General features: G+C 40.8%; 1 protein-coding gene across 3 annotated transcripts in view; it reads left to right on the plus strand.

Annotated features, from left to right (window-relative positions):
* JPH1 (junctophilin 1) overlaps positions 1-17,748 on the plus strand; it is an 83,560-nt gene that overhangs the window by 54,016 nt on the left and 11,796 nt on the right. For all 3 annotated transcript variants that reach the window (XM_053208713.1, XM_053208715.1, XM_053208714.1), the window contains exon 3: positions 4,770-4,888. In XM_053208713.1, the coding sequence (XP_053064688.1) occupies positions 4,770-4,888 (119 nt within the window). The remainder of the gene's footprint in view (positions 1-4,769; positions 4,889-17,748) is intronic.

Here is a 17,748-nt window from a genome sequence, read left to right on the forward strand (position 1 = left end):
TTAGGAAAAGAAGCATTGGGACTTCCGCTCAGGTCATGATCTCGTGGTTTGTGAGTTTGAGCCCCTCGTCGCTCTCTGTGCTGACAGCTCAGAGCCTGGAGCCTGCTTCGGATTTTGTGTCTCCCTCTCTCTGCCCCACTCACACTCTGTCTGTCTCTCTCTCTCTCTTTCAAAAAATAAACATTAAAGAAAAAAAAAAGTTGAGACAGGCATCTAAGGGGCCCGCCTGCACCTTAGCAGGAGGGAGTATATGCTGAGCCTTGCCAGGCTGGTCTTATCAGAGAATCAAATCAAGATTGAAAGAACAGTTTCTTCCGGGTGCAATAACTCAGAAATGATGCCTCATTTTTAAGCCGAGGTCTGTGTAGTCACCTCACTGTTATTCCTGTCAGGAGTATTCCTTAACAGACTGATTTCTTCTTAAAAAGGACTACAATTGTATACACAAGATGTTTGGCTTTCACAAATCTGGGTCTCTTGTAAATGAATAAGGTCACAGTCCAAAAGGAAGGCTAACAGGTCATATCTGTTGCATTTTCTTACCATGATGTCTTAACCCAGGAAAGAGTTTTAGCTCTTATCAGGCATTTCCAAGAGAACCAGAAGGGAAATAGGATGGTCGGCAGTAAAGATAGAAGCAGGGTCTGTTCTGCCTCTGTGGTAGCCCCAGTGGGAGACGGTGGCTGTGACCAGACCAGGCGCAGGGATGCGAACAAGAACCGGCTGGATTGAGGATGTGTTTTGGAGGTAGTTCCAGCTGGATTTGCTGACTGTGGCTGTGGCGTGTGACCGAAAGGGAGGCCTCAGGGGTGACTCCAAGGGTGTAGGCTTCAGGAACTGGAAGAATGGGGTTGCCATCACCTGAGATTTGGATTCTTAATGCACAGTTGCTCTCATTTTAAAGTTTTCCTAATAATCTTCTTTAAATGTTGGGACATCGAGGCAAATCACACGTATGACCCCTGAACCAAGTAGATCATAGGCTCTGCCATCAAATTTTAAATCCTATCAGTGAGCTGACTTTGATTTAATATAACAAATTTTAAAAGACCTCAAAATCCACATTTTTTAAAAAGCAGTTACTGTTGGGGAGAGAATATATAAAAAGCAGAAAGAACAAAATTTGTAAATGTGGTATACAGTTTGTCCATTCTAAATTAAAATCTTCATCAGCCGTGTCAGCGAGTGGATGAGCGAAAGGTTGAAGTTAGAAGTTGGGACAGACATCTAAGCGGTCAGCATGTTACCTTAGCAGGAGTGAGTATATGCCAGGTGTGTTTAATATATTGTCGATAGACTTTTGTGTGTGTGTAAAAGCATTACTAGGTTTAAGAAAAATCAGGAAAGCGGGACTATTTTGTTCTGAGCACGGTGACTTGAGAGTTTGTGAAAAAACTATTTCGTTAAAGAAAGAAACTCCGATATTCATCATCAAATTACTGATTGGAAAAATAGGTTGAGATTAAGTACCTGTATACAGGGGATGCCTCACATCCAGAAATTTCACATTTACCATTTTGGCTTTTCACACATGACCTTTGTGGGGCTTATGTCCAGGGGGACATCACCCAGCTGCTTGTGTGAGCTTAGCCAGCCTCTCAGGTCTCTTTGCCTCTTCACCCATACATAGTAACTCTCTACAAGCTAAAACTGTGGGTCTATTTGTAAAATTATGGCCCTAACAGAAAGTCGACAGCTGATGCCCAACTGAAAGAAGTTGCTTTCTACTTACTTTTCACTGCATTTTATGGGAGCGAGTGTATGTGATCATGGTGTTTTGAGATTGGTAAGGGTCTGACCACTTACAGATATCAGCAGTGTTTGAATATGTGAAAGATTTACTGGGCATGTGTGCTCCGTGTGTGTGTGTGTGTGTGTGTGTGTGTGTGTGTGTGTGTGTGTGTGTATTTTCCATGTGACCAGCTACAGCAGCAAGGCGTCCACTTTGCATTGTTTCAGCTGACCTCCCCAGACCAACTTGCCTGAACCCCCCACCCCCCCAACCCATGAACAATGGCATGTCTTACCACTTGGCTGAATAAAGGGGTTGTGTGTGGCTCTGGAACTGAGCCTGGGATTTGAACACATGAATTCACTAACATGAGCCAGAGTTAAGCCCGGATTTTTCCCCGGGCTAATATCTAGACCTGTCAGTGGCCTGGCCACCCCAAGCTGGTGGTGACAGCAAACTCAGATGGGTTCCTTTTCTGCTTCCTGTCTTTGGGTCCAGGGCTACCAAAAGCACTCACGCAGGCCTCTCGTTTAGGTTTTGAATGTGGTTTTGACTCATCTTGCTGGCTGTGCAGGAGCCTTGATGCAGGGTGGGGCACTAGATGGAAAGGTTCCCCTCCCTGTTTGGGCTTACAGGAAGGAGCAAGTAAAAAAGTAAAGGGTCACGGCTTTACTGACACTGTACTTCCAAAATATATTTGTAGAAAGGTTAAGCTATATCTGTTTATTCTCCAGCTTAGCATATTGTAAAAAGTGGTGGAGATAAATGGTACCATTTTATGGTGGTGCATTGTGATAGTATCAGAATAAACTGTTTGTACTTAGGTTTACAAATTTATCATTGAAGGGCTAGCAGATTTTATTATAAGGCAGCATAACTGTACTCTTCTGGCTTCATTAATTATGATGCCCAGACATAGTTAGGCTCTATCTAAGAATAGATAAAATGGAAAATAATTCTGAGAAAAAGGGTTGGGGATTCTGAGAAACTGAAAGAACATAACACAGAGCATCCATTGATTCTCAGACTCAACACGGGGACTAACCGTTAATTTTGTTTCCATTTCATGGTCCCTTATAACCTAAAATGTCCTCTGTGATTCAGAAATAACAATTTTGATGATTGGAAGTTGATCCATTCATTTTTAATTGGTGAATTTTATTTTTTAGAGCAGTTTTAAATTTATAGAAAAATTGAGCAGAAAGCATGGAGTTCGTTCCCATGTATATATACCTCCTCTCCCCACACCCACAGTTTCCCCTATTATTAACATCTTGCAGGAGAAGTCCATTTGGTACGGTTGAACCAGTATTGACATATTATCTAAAGTGCATAGTTGACGTTAGAGCTCACTCTTCTTTAGTGGGTTTTGACACATGCATAATGTCACATGTCATACAGAGTAGTTTCATTGCCCTCAGTTTCTCCTGTGTTCCACCTCTTCATTCCTCCCCCACTTTTGCCCTGAAGCCTTGGCCACCACTGATCTTCTTACTGGCTTTATGGTTGTGTCAATCTGTTCATTTTTAAGCAACTACCCAGATGTTCCTAAGGAAGCATCATTCAATCCTTTATTCATAAAATGAGCCCCCAATAAACCCTGTGTGCTAGGCAGTGTTGTACACATTGAGAATCTAGCAGAGAACCAGAAATGTAAAATCCCAGTCTTTGGGAAGCTTACATCCTAGTACAGCCAGCCTCCAAGCTTCGCTAAGTCCTGCGGAGGAGTGAGGGGTCCCCTGAGGACACAGAACGAGAGGAGGTAGTTGGAGAATTTGAGAACGGGACCTCCTGCCAGTGAGCCCCCACCCCCGTCTCAGGTCAGACCCCATCTTCCCCACGTCCTTCCTGCGGCTAGTCCCAGCTGGCCTGCACCAGCTGCCACCTGCATTTTCCCCACTAAGAACTGCTAGGGCACGATGCTATTTCCCAACTTTTCGTCTCCTGCTGTTTCTGAAATAAGCGCAAGCACCTCTTTCAGACTTTCATTTAGCTTTTACTACTAGTTATCTACAGCCCTGCCTGGTGCTAGTAAAATAGGATGGAAGGTTAACAGAATTCTAAGAAACAGATGCCCATGACTATCATCTAAATACTAACTGGACAAGGTCTTTGGAAGGAGATGACCCAGAGTTCCCCGTCTTGCCCTCTAGATCCTCTCTGCCTGGGCAGGTGGACATCAGTTCTCCTGCCTTGCCATAAGAACCCCGCCCCACCCCACCCCCGCCATTCTCTACCCAGCTGCCTTCTCCCTCACCCTAGTCCTCTGGAAAGAGAAGAGGTTTTGTCAGTTGAGGATGGGCCAAGGGGCAGGTAGAAGATTGAAAGACACCTGTTTCTTCCTCCCCAACTCTGTCTCCTTGTTTCACACAAAAACCTACATAAAGTTAAATGGGCTCCTTAGAACCTCCAGAGCACATTCCTAAGAGCACATTCTGTGCTCTGCTTCTACAGGCTGGTGAGAGCCCATTGTGTGCGTGTCTCCCCAGCTACACATTCAGTGACATCACATTGGTCGCTTCAGTTGGTCAAGGAGGGAGTATTTATACCACGGTAATCAGTGCCACAAATAAAGAGTTTTACTACTTTTTTCCAGACTTACTTTTCCAGCATGCTATCGGGCAGACCCTTGTCGATCAAATTCTTATTTTGATTCTACCATAGGAAATTAAATTCACGAACACTATATATTCATAAGCTCTAACTCTACTCTCCATGGTTTGGAGCAGGGGAGATTTGATCAGTCAGCAGGAGTCAGCAGGAGATTTGATCCCGTGTTTTGAAAACCAGGCTTTGCATCAAGCTGCACAGAGCTTGCTCACCCTTTTCATTTCCCTTGAAAGGACTGAGGCAATATACGGGTGGTTTCATCCATGTCGTCGTCATTGATCTCTCACAATATGACCATAAAACTTGCAGCTGGAGGCGTGTGACCACGATCACAGCATTTTCCTCCCCAGACCGCAGACAGCTTGCATGTCCGTGTGTGATTAACAAGGTGCCGCCCTTGCTGACTCGCCCTTTGTGCTCCGTGTAGGACCGCACACGCACGAGCGAAAGCTGACGCCGCTGACCAGGCAGCTCAGGCTGCCCGCCAGGAGTGTGACATCGCAAGAGCTGTGGCCAGGGAGCTGTCGCCGGACTTCTACCAACCAGGTGAGACTGTTGTCCAGTGATGGGCGAGGTAGGGGTATTGCCTCTGGTTTCCTTTTTTTTTTTTTTCCTCCTTAAAGGTCTATGCCTCGTGAATAGCAGCAGTACTGCAAAACAAGTAGGTACAAAAAGTCCTAAGTATTTGAAGTCTGAGTGTTAGTGCTGGAGATTTGGCTTATTGCCCAGTGTCTCTCCCTTCCTGCCTCCCGACTCCTAGGCCACAAACTTGGAGCTGACAGCAGCAAATGAAATGGGAATCTAAAAGAAGCATCTGATTCTAAGAAACGGTGTTAGTGTGTTAGTGACCACTGCAGATGTTGTAACAAATACTCCAAAATAAGAGGCACGTATAACGATACCATTAGCAGTAGTAAAGAAATGAGCTAGTAACTACTGTGACTAATTTTTTTAATATACTTGAACTAAAGTTCAAAGGACTGTGGTTAGGTAAGGAAGTAAATCACTTAAAAACAGGTTAATTTGCACAGATTAAGAGGAAATTCCAGGTCATAGTAGAAGAAATTAAAATAACCTCAAAAAAAATCAATCCAGATCATCTATCTCTCAAATGTCTTAAAATAGCAATATACGAATATTTGCAGTAGGTTTAAATATTTAAGTCCCTTTTAGTGGTTTCGTAGTAGATTGTTTCTATCCCTTTCTATAATGCTCGCCTCTTTTTTATATGTTTCTTCATTGTTTTAGAACCCACAGCTCCCTAGTGATTGAGGGGCAACAGATTTCTAGATGAAGGGATCAAAATCAATGCTTTAAATTTCTTAGTATCACAATTTATAGTTTCTTGGTAAAGAATCTTTCCACACTGGTTTCTGTTAAGCTGGAAAACAAGCACCCTGCACAACACAGGTGTTCAATCCATGTTTGCTTCCAATAAACGTCCTAGAATCCTGGAGCCCACAGGGCACCGTAACTAAATGAACAAGGCAGGTCCAAGTGCACAGAATAACAAGATGCATACCAAAGCTACAAACTTGGCTGTAATAAAGGATGGAGGAATGAGAATGAGGGACATGGTGATTTTTTTTTTCCTACGAAGAATGAGGACCGGGTAAAAGGCTGGGTTGAGAAGACCCTGTTCTTCTAGGAGAATGGAGAGGGGCCCAGTCTAGCCGCTGAGCGCTAGGGCTGTCAGAGTACCTTCTGTAGTAGTTCACCTCCAGGGAGACAGCCACAGTCGTGGGGGTTTTCTTTCATGTGCCTCCTTTTTAAACCTCTGGGTGAGATTTCAGCCATTTAATATATGCATATATTTCTAAGAAAGGGAAACTCTGCTCATTGCAGTGACCGCTGCTAGGAATAAACTATGTTCTGGTGTGAAATGAACTCACACTTCTCTAGTGCCTAAGTACGTCAGTCACTACCTGTTGGTGTGAGAGCTGCAGACAGAGTTCAGCCACCCAGGAGGGACCGTCCTTTGCCCTCCCCAATGACACTGCCATTGGGAAGCAGCTCAGCAGTCAGGAGCTAGTGCCGCTTCATGGAGGAGCCCTGGGCTGGAGCTACTTGGAAAGCAGACAAACTTAGTATTGTTGTCTGTTGTTAATTCTCCCGGGGAATAGCGTCCCAATAGATTTCTGTTAGGTGTTACCAAGAGGTAAATGATACTGAAGGTCATCTCAGTTGCCCAGACTAAATGGTTTTAAAAGCCTTTTATGGCATAAAAGCATTGGAGGGAAAAAAAATATTGTGGGAAAATGTAATTCCAGCCTCGGAGCTAACATGCCAGTTTCATACACGCAAGTTGTCCATCAGTAATGAATACATCACAGTAGCACGAGATGACAACGGGTCTATTGGAGACAAGAGCTAAGGGGAAGGCTGCAATCCCCTTTGACCCATAGCCAACTCTTCCTTCAGCAGCTGGATAGAAAGCCTTTTCTGTACTAAGTATTATTGATCTTCTCAAGGGAGCATAACTCAAGCTTTCCACTCTGCATTTATAGGGTGATCAAATCAGATAGACATTTCTAAAAGGGCTTTCAAGTCCTTTTTCTAAGTCAGGCTGCTCATTTAATTCACATATCTTAGATATAAATATTTCCATTGTTTGAAACGCATTTGTCGTACATAGAAGCTGTTGGCCCTGGAATAAAGGAGGTCTGTTGTAGCTTACACTTTGAACACTTTCTCAGGAGCAGGCAGTATTTTCAGATATTTACCATCTTAGTTAAGCCGAATGCTTTTAGTTCAAAACCACTTTATTCTACAGTTCAGTTAAAAACTAAGGGGAAAATAGGAGCATGTGGGATGGCTTTGTCACTCAAAGGGTTAAGTTCTAATGAGTAACAGAAAGCATACCTGTGGAGGTATGTGAATGTACGTGTAGATAATTGCACGTGTACACACACAGAAACCTACACTGTCATGTGTGAGCGGCACAGCAAGGCATCCCCCAGGAACTCAGAAATGAGAGTTCCCTCTGAGAGTGAAATTTTAAAATGAGCCTGTGATGCTGCACAAAGATATACAAAGTGAGCATAAGTAATAGCACAGCTGTATTACAGCAAGATTTCTTTGTAACCTAAGTGTATTAAAACATCTAAACAATTGGCCACCCAAAGTAGTATAGAAAAAAAAAAAAGAAGAAGCCACAGAGGCAAAAATTGGCAAAGCCCACCCAAACACTGTCCAGAGGACAGAGAAGCTGTGGCCAGAACCTTGGAGTATTGCAGTGGAACTGGCAGGGACGTTTGTGTTATGGGGCAGGATGCAGGGAACTGTGGACAACCGTGTATGGCCTTATTGGCAAGATCATCCGACTGGGGAAATGGATGCATCAGCCCTGCTCAGCCTGATGCCTGTAGATATTTGATTGATCTCATGCGTCTTGTCCTGAGTCCACGCTCACTGTAACCTTCTCATTTCGGGTGAGCTTGTCATGGAGGTCTACCATCAGGAACAGCATGCACTGGCGTTCCGGTGTAAGCCCCTTGGCCTGTGTCATGTTTACATTGCCCATTGTGAACTAATGACTTGACCTTCTGGTGTTATACATCAGGATTGTGAGCTCTGGTGATGTGATTCTGCCCCAGGGGATGGCTTTACTTCAAAGTGCTGATGAAATTGGGTTTCTAAGCCAGGAAAGCTGAGATGAGATTTTGCATGACCGCTAGGGAAGTGGAGGGGAGGATGACTGGGAAACTATGTGGTGGTTCTTTGTCCCACTGTTTCCATTTCCTTTCCATCAAGATGCTTACTTTGTTTTTAATTCCAAGTGATATTAAGTAAGGTGTAAAACTTATATTTTTATCAATTGTGGGAGTGACTGGGCTAAAAAAAAGACTGAAAAACACTGCCCCAGAATGTGGTAAACATATTTGCTTTGAGCCCTCTTAAGAGATTGCCAGCTTATTCCCTAGGCAACATCCTCAGCAAGTTTTGCCTTCCTGTGTTTAAGCATGTGTATTAGTCAGCCCGGCTGCTATAACAAAGTAAAATACCACAGACTGGGTGGCTTAAGCAACAGACATTTATTTCTCACAGTTCTGGAAACTGGAAGTCCAAGATCACAGTGCCAGTGTGGTTGGGTTCTGGTAGAGAGCCATCGACCTGGCTTACAGATGGCCTTCTTCTCCCTCTCTTCACATGGCCTTTCCTGGGTACATGTGTATGCAGAGAGAGAGAACTGTGGTTTCTCTTCCTCTTTAATAAGGGCACTGGGGTGCCTGGGTGGCTCCATCAGTTGAGTGTCTGACTCTTGATTTCATCTCAGGTCATGATCTTGTGGTTCATGGGGTTGAGCCCCACGTGGAGCTTCAATGCTGACTGTGTGGAGCCTGCTTGGAATGCTGTCTCCCTCTCTTTCTGCCCCTTCCCTGCCCATGCTCTCCTGTCCCTTTCTCCAGATAAATAAACCAAAAATAATAATAATGATAATAATAATAATAATAATAAGGGCACTAATACTATCATGAAGGTCTCACCTTCATAACCTAATGTAAACCTCCTTACCTCCCAAAAGCCGCACCTCCAAATACAAACACATTGGGGGTTGGAGCTTCAGCATATGAATTGCGGGAGATACATACATTCAGTCCATAATAGCATGTATGTGCACACACATACACTCTGTACATTATTTAAAGTAAAAGTGAAGTCTTTAGGTTATTATGAGCCAGGGTTAAACTAAGGTCACATTTGTGGTATGAATGATAAATCTTTAGAAATCAAAGCATATTTTCATTATTTAATGGTCTATGCTTATCATTAATATGTAGTATTTTTGGTTAAGAAAAGGGAAGTATCCTGAAACAGATGACTTCTAAACTCACTTTCCAAAACCCAGAATTCAGAGTAACTGTTTTCATAGCAAAAGGGAAATACAGGATGCCTGGATGGCTCAGTCAGTTAAGCATCTGACTCTTGATTTTGACTTGGTTCATGATCTCATCATTCATGAGTTCGAGCCCCATGTCGGGCTCTGTGCTGACAGCACAGCGCCTGCTTGGTACTCTCTCTCCTGTCTCTCCCCCTCCCCCTGCTTGTGTGTTCTTTCTCTCTCTCTCTCAAATATTTTAAAAATGATCTATTAGTTGACATGAAATTAATAATTCATGAGTTTGGTTATTCTTACCGCTTACTCATTTCAGTATGTTCGGTTCCACAAGCATGTGCTAAGAGCCAGCCCTGCGCAAGGCAGCGGAATGGACGTACCACAGCCTACAGACAAGAGTGCCATGGCTACGTTCAAAGAAGTAGCAGTGTTTTTAAGGATGGGACTCTGAAGTCCTGTAGGAAATGGGTGTTCTTTCCACATAGAATATAAAAGTAATCCTGCTACCGCTTATGTAATCTGTTTAGAATCTTCCAATCTTTACTGATTGGCAGTCTCCATAGAAAATATCTGATTTCTATTTAATGACTTCTGACGTTGCCATAAAGCATTTGCTATCCGCCCAGTCCTTGCAGGCATTTGTTTGGGGGAATCTTCATGGCACTGCTTCTGCCCATACCCAGCCATCCACGGCTCACCTGTGAGGAACTAGGTGCATACCCTGCTGTTAACCATCTGCCGTATCTGTTCAGGGCCTCCATGCCAACTGTAGCAAGTAACCTCTCAGTGTTGGTGGATGACACGTGCTGAATGTTGTTTGATGTCGTGTGGCCTGTATCTGACTTCTTCCTCATATGAATCCCTGGGGTGGGGGAAGAGTCCCTCAGGATTCATAGATACGGTCTGTAAAAATAGATGAAAATGCTTACTGCAACAACTATCAACATGTATCCTAATTTTCCTTCCTGGAAATATTCTGACAAGTCTTTTTTTAATTTTTTTTTAATGTTTATTTATTTTAGAGAAACAAAGCATGAGCAGGGGGGAGGGGCAGAGAGAGACGGAGACACAGAATTCAAAGCAGGCTCCAGGCTCTGAGCTGTGTCAGCACAGAGCCCAATATAGGGCTCGAACTCACGAACCATGCGATCATGACCTGAGCCGAAGTTGGACATTTAACCGACTGAGCCACTCAGGTGCCCCCTGACCAGTCTTTTTAATGAACTACTGTGGCTCCTCAATCCTGTGTCGCTGGTGTGGCCCTGCCTGACACACATTACTCCACAGAACAAGTAGCAAGCGCAACACATGCCTTCCAAGAAGATAGTCCAGGAAAAACTTCTGTCCTCTGCATTATATGTCTTGTTTAAAAAAGCATTTAATCTCACTCTAGAAAATCTAACTGTATATCCTCCTTCCTGGCCAGTCTCCACATGACTACACCATGTTGGAACCATTGCCAGCTGGATGTAATCATGTAAGGCTGGAGTTAGGTCCATCTCTAGTCAATGTTTTTTTTGTTTGTTTTGGGGTTTTTTTTGGCATGCTGTTAAATGGCTGTATCTGGGTACATTAGAATCACCTGGAGCATTTGTGAAACATCAAGATTTCAAGGCTGCACTTCATAGTTATTCAAAGTCTCTAGGAATCATATCCCAGGTGCCTCTGATAGGCAGCAAATAGGGAGCCACTGCTTTACAGTACATTTATTTTCTTACCTAGCCATTTATGAATGCATAGTAAAGTTGAGAATTTTTTTAAGATGTAAAGTAGGCCCTAGAATGTACGTCCACCACTCTAGTAATTTTTTTTGTCATAAACTTGACATACAGTGTTCGTGTCAGGTGTACAACACTGTGATTGATATGACCATCCTATGCATTCTGCAAGCCTCACCTTAAGTGTAGTTACCATCAAAGTTATTACAGTGTTACTGCAATATTGACTATATTCCCTGTGCCGTCATTTCCATCCCCTTGATTTATTTAGTTTTTACCTCTTAATCCCCTTCACCTATCTCACCAATGCCCTCTCAACCACCAGTTCTTTTCATAGATTTATGAATCTATTTCTGTTCTTTTTTGTGTGTTGTTTTTTAGATTCCACATATAAGTCAAATCATATGGTATTTGTCTTTCTCTGACTTACCTCACTTAGCAAAATACTCACTAGGTCTGTCCATTGTTGTCACAGATGGCAAGATCTTATTCTTTTTTATGGCTGAGTAATATTCCTCTGTGTGTGTGTTTGTACCACATATTACTTACTGATTCATATATAAATGGACACTTGGGTTACTTCCACATCTTGGCTATTGTAAATGCTACAGTAAACATAGGGGTGCATATATCTTTTTGAATTAGTGTTTCTCTTTTCTTGTGGCAAACACCCAGTAGTGGGATTACTACTGTAGTGTATGGTATTTCTACTTTTAATTTTTTGACGAATGTCTGTACTGTTTTCCACAGTGTCTGCACCAATTTACATTTCCACCAACAGTGCACAAGAGTTCCATTTATTTATTTATTTATTTATTTATTTATTTATTTATTGAGAGAGAGAGAGAGAGAGATAACTAGAGAGCAAGTGGGATAGGGGCAGAGAGGGAGACAGAATCCCAAGCAGACTCTGTACCGTCAGCACAGAGCCCAGTGTGGGGCTCAAATTCACGAACCAGGAAATGATCTGAGCCAGAGTCAACAGTCAGATGCTTATTAACCAACTAAGCCACCCAAGTACCCCAAGGGTTCCTTTTTCTCCATACCTTCAACATTTATTATTTCTTGTCTTTTTGATACTAGCTAGCTATTCCTACTGGTGTGAGGTGACATCTCATTGTGGTTTTGATTTGCATTTCCTTGATCATTAGTGATATTGAGCATCTTTTCGTGTGTCTGTTGGCCATTTATATATCTCTTTGGAAAAATGTTCAGGTCCTCTGCCCATTTTTTAATCAGATTATTTTGGGGTTTCGGTGTTGAGTTGTACGAGTTCTTTATATATTTTGGAAATTAACCCCTTAATCAGATATATCATATGGAAATATCTTCTCCCATTCAGTAGGCTGCCTTTTCATTTTGTTGATGGTTTCTTTCTCTATGAAAAAGATTTTTATTTTGGTGAAGTCCCAATATTTTATTTTTGCTTTTGTTTTCCTTGCCTCAGGAGACAGATCTAGAAAACCTTTGCTAAGGCCAATGCCCAAGAGCTTACTGCCTGTTTTATTAGTTTTATAGTTTCAGATCTGATGTTTGGGTCTTTAAACCATTTTGAGTTTATTTTTGTGTCTTGTATAAGACAGTCATCCAGTTTCATTCTTTTGCATGTAGATGGCCAGTTTCCCCAACACCATTTATTGAACAGACTGTCTTTTCCTTATTGTATATTCTTGCCTTCTTTATCCTACACTGACCATATAAGCATAGGTACAATTCTGGGCTCTCTATTCGGTTCCCTTGATCTATGTGTTTCTTGTTGTGCCTATACCATACTGTTTTGCTTACTATATAGCTTTGCAGTATAGCTTGAAATCTGGGATTGTGATGCCTCTGGTGTTTGTTTTTTCAAGATTGCTTTAGCTATTTGAAGTCTTTTGTGGTTCCATACAGATTTAAGGACTATTCCAGTTCTATGAAAAATACTATTGGTATTTTGATAGGGATCTGTAGATTGCTTTGGGTAGTATGGACATTTTAATCATACTTATTCTTCCAGTCCATGAGCATGGGATATCTTTTCATTTGTATCACCTTCAGTGTCTTTCCTCAGTGTCTTATAATCTTCAGAGTACAGGTCTTTCACTTCCTTGCTTAAATTTATCCCTAGGTATTTTATTCTTTTTGATGCAGTTGTAAATGTGATTCTTGTCTTAATTTCTCTTCCTGCTACTTCATTATTAGTATATAGAAACACAACATATTTCTGTATATTGTGTAACCTGCAACTTAACTGAATTCATTTACTAGTTCTGATAGTTTTTTGGTGGAGCCCTTAGGATTTTCTATATATAGTATCATGTTATCTGCAAATAGTGACAGTTTATTTCTTCCTTACAAATTTGGATAAATCCTAAATTTGTAAGCTGCACTGTTACGGTCTCATATTTTCCAAATGAAGCACATGGGCTTTGTGACAGCTTTATTTCTCATGGTTCAGTGACTCTGTATCTTTTCCTCACAACTTTAAGAATGTATAAGCAATCGTGTTTGCCAGAGTCTGTTTTTTTCTCCACTCTCTTCTGTATGGCTATTTAAGTTAAATATTCACTTTAGATTTGATCTTTAGATTTGCAAAAATAACTTTTGCTTGTACCCCTTAGATTGAAGACATTAAAAGAACTCTGTGGGACACCTGGGTGTTGAGTACCCAGTCAACTCAGTTGAGCATCTGACTTCAGTTCAGGTCATGATCTCATGGTTCATGAGTTCGAGCCCCACATGAGGCTCACTGTTATCAGCACAGAGCCTGCTTCAGATCCTCTGTTCCCCCTCTGTCTCTGCCCCTCCCCCACTCATCCTCTGCCTCTCTCTCTCTCTCTCAAAAATAAATAAAATATTAAAAAAATAAAAATAAAAGTACTTTGTAATTTCTGTATTTCCGTAATGCTGTAAAATTGAATAACAGTGAAGTACATATAAAACCAACCAACTCTGATGAAATTTTGAGTATAAGGAGTCAGAGAAAAAGTATGTAAGGAACACACTGCCTCAAACTCTATCAGATAATATCCCTTATCACAGGAGGGTAGGAGGGGTTTTATAAAAAAATAAATCTGCCATAGAATAATGAGGTTCTTTCTCCATGAAACACCAGCGTAAATGATCCTAATGGGTTTTTTGAAATAGGGGCAAATCTATTGATGAAAGGTCACTTTCTGGTGCCGCTGCCACTTCTTTCTCTTGGTGGAGGTATGTGCTGGTCACAGCACCAAGAAAGAATTCAGAAACAGGAAGATCTCACCTTTTGAGGGATTTGCAGATCCCCCTTTCTCTTTGCTCCACTGAGATACCTTTTCTGGGCCAGGAATTCATACTTTCAAAGAAAATTGCCAAATTTATTATTATTTTTTTTAATTTTATTTTGAGAGAGAGAAGGGGCAGAGAGTTAGGAGAGAGAATCCCAAGCACACTAAGCACAGTTCCCCATGTGGGGCTTGATCTCACGAACTATGAGATCATGACCTGAGCTGAAATCAAGAGCCAGACACTTCACTGACTGAGCTACCCAGGCACCCCGAAAATTGCCAAGTTTAAAAGGGGTGGTAGCCTTTGAGGGAGCTTATCAGGTTTAGAGAAGAGAGCACAATTGGTGACATAGGATTTTATCCTATTTGGGAAGTTTGCATCCTTCAGACTTCTGGAGGATGGAAAGTGGGATAATGCTGTTTGCTATGTTTTCACCCCTGAATATAACCTGTAATTGTGGATCCTTGGGAATTGTCATTTCTTGGCTTAAGATACTACATTATATGTTGAATTACATTTTGTCTTAAGGAAACACAGGAGCTATGTGATTTTAGGTTTTCAGCTACTATAGCTATTTTCACATCAGCAGATTGGGATAATAATGCCTGCTTCCTAAGATTTTGGTGAGGCTTTAAACTTTGGGAAATACCTTGTATAAATAGTACATAGTCTCATAACAATAAGTTACTACTCAGCACAGGAAGAGCAATTAAAAGTCTAAGTGGACAGTATGTATTTTAAGTATTAAGGATAATTGTTCTTAAGCTCCTCTGTAAATCCTTTAAGTTTGGTGTGAGGGATGGAAGTGGAGGACAGGAAGGAAAGTGAACAGATGCCAATTTCTGTAAACAAATTGGTGGGGTGGTTTCTCCCTATTTACTCAAGAGATGCTGTTGTCAGCTCTTGCCTGTTGGCAGAGAAAAGGGCCACCTGCACTCTGTGACCTTGACTTCACCTCAGGAGATGAGAGTGGCTGATTATCCACAACAAGAACCTGTATCTCCCACTCCCCTTCACCCATTTTGCCCCTCCCACACCCTCCTCCCCTCTGGCAACCATTAGTTAGTTCTCCATATTTATGAAGCTATTTCTGCTTTTTGTTTGTTTTGCTTTTTAGATTCCTCATGTAAGTGAAATCATGTGGTATTTCATGTGGACTTATTTCACTTAGCATAATATCCTATAGGTCCATCCATATTATCACAAATGTCAAAAATCTTATTTTTCATTGCTGAGTAATACTTCAGTATTTATATATGTGACGTTTTTATCCATTCATCTATCAAGGGACACTTGGGTTGCTTCCATATCTTGGTTATTGTAAGTAATGCTGCAGTGAACATAGAGGTGCATATATCTTTTCAAATTAGTATTTTCATTTTCTATGGGTAAATACCTAGTAGTGGAATTACTGAATCATATGGTATTTCTGTTGTTAATTTTTTGAGGAACCTCCATAGTGTTTTCCACAGTGGTTACACCAATTTATGTTTCCACCAACAGTGCGGAACGGTTCCTTTTTCTCCACATTCTCACCAATGCTTACTTCTTGTCTTTCTGATACCACCCATTCTGAAAGATGTAAAGTGACTGTGGATTTGATTTGCATTTCCCTAATGATTAGTGTTGCTGAGCATTTTTTCAAGTGTCTGTTAGCCATCTGTATGTCTTCTTTGGGAAAATGTCTGTTCAGGTCCTCTACCCATTTTTCAATCAGATTGTGGTGTTTGGGGAGTTGAGTTGCGTAAGTTCTTTCTATGTTTTGGACATTAACCCCTCATTAGATATATCATTTGGAAGTATCCTCTTCCAGTTTTAGTAGGTTGCCTTTTTGATTTGTTCATTTCTTCTTTGCAAAAGCTTTTTATTTTGGTGTAGTCTCAATAGTTTATTGTTGCTTTTGTTTCTCTTGCCTAGAAAAGTGTTGGCTGAGGCTGATGCCAAACAGATTATTGCCTATGTTTTCTTCTAGGAGCTTTATGGTTTCAAGTCTCACATTTAGGTCTTTAATCTGTTTTTATTTTTGTGTATGGTGTAAGAAAATGGTCTAGTTTCATTCTTTTGCTTGTAGTCATCCAGTTTTTCCAACAGCCATTTATTGAAGGAACTGTCTTTTCCTTACTCTATAGTCTTGCCTCCTTTGTCATAGATTAGTTGACCATATAAGCATGGATGTCTGGGCTCTCTATTCTGTTCCAGTAATATATTTTTGTGCCAGTACAATACTGTTTGATTACTATAGCTTTGGTAGTGTATCTCAAAATCTGGAATTGTGATACCTCCAGCTTTGTTCTTTTTCAGGATTGTTTTGGCTGAATATTCAAGGTCTTCTGTGGTTCTGAACAAATTTTAGGATTATTCTTGTTCTGTGAAAAATGCTATTGTTATTTTGATAGGGATTGCATCGATTCTATAGATTGCTTTGTATAGTATGGTTATTTTAACAATATTAATTCTTCCCACCCATGAGCATGGAATATCTTTCCCTTGTGTTATCAGTTTCTTTAATCAATGTTTTTGGTGCACTTGTAAATGCAATTGTTTTCTTAATTTCTTTCTGCCACTTTGTTAGAAATTGTTAACAGGGGCGCCTGGGTGGCCCAGTCGGTTAAACGTCCGACTTCAGTTCAGGTCACAATCTCGCGGTTTGTGAGTTTGAGCCCCACTTTGGGCTCTGTGCTGACAGCTTAAAGCTGGAAGCTGCTTCAAATTCTCTCTCTCTCTCTCTCTCAAAAACTGAATAAACATTACAAAAAAAATTTTTTTAATGTTTCTATACAAATTATTAGTATATAAAAATACAACAGATTTCTGTATATTAATTTTGTATCCTGCAACTTCTGAATTCATTTGTTCTAATAGTTTTTTGGTGGAGTGTTTAGGGTTTTCTACATATAGTATCTTGTCTTTTGCAAATAGTAAGTTTATATCTTCGTTACCAATTTGTACGCCTTTAATTCTTTTTCTTAATCTGATTGATATAACTAGAACTTCCAGAACTAGGTTCAATAGAAGGGGCAAGATGGACATTCTTAACTTATTTCTGATCTTAGAGAATAGCTCTTAGTTTTTCACCACTGAATATGATGTTAGCTATGGGCTTGTCATATATGGCCTTTATTATGTTGAGGTATGATCCCTTTAAACTCATTTGTTGGCAGTTCTTATGAGTAAATGATGAATTTTGTTAAATGTTTTTTCTTCATCTATTGAGATGATCATACAATTTTTATCCTTCATTTTGTTAATGTGGTATATAACATGGATTGATCTGCAAATATTGAATCATCCTTGCATCCCCCAGAATAAATCCCAGTTGCTCATGGTGAATGATTCATTTAATGTATTGTTAAATGAAGTTTGCTGATGTTTTTGTTGGGTATTTGCATCTGTATGCATCATATCTTTTGGCCTGTATTTTTTTTGTAATGTCTTTGTCTGGTTTTGGTATGAGGGTAATGCTGGCCATGTAGAATAAATTTGGAAGCTTTACTTCCCCTTCTATTTTTTGGAAAAATTTGAGGAGACTGTGTATTAAGTCTTCTTTAAGTATTTGGTAGAATTCACCTTTTGAATGCATCTAGTCCTGGACTTTATTTTTGGGG

The sequence above is a fragment of the Acinonyx jubatus genome, chromosome F2 (assembly GCF_027475565.1).
Source record: "Acinonyx jubatus isolate Ajub_Pintada_27869175 chromosome F2, VMU_Ajub_asm_v1.0, whole genome shotgun sequence".
Taxonomy (NCBI): domain Eukaryota; kingdom Metazoa; phylum Chordata; class Mammalia; order Carnivora; family Felidae; genus Acinonyx; species Acinonyx jubatus.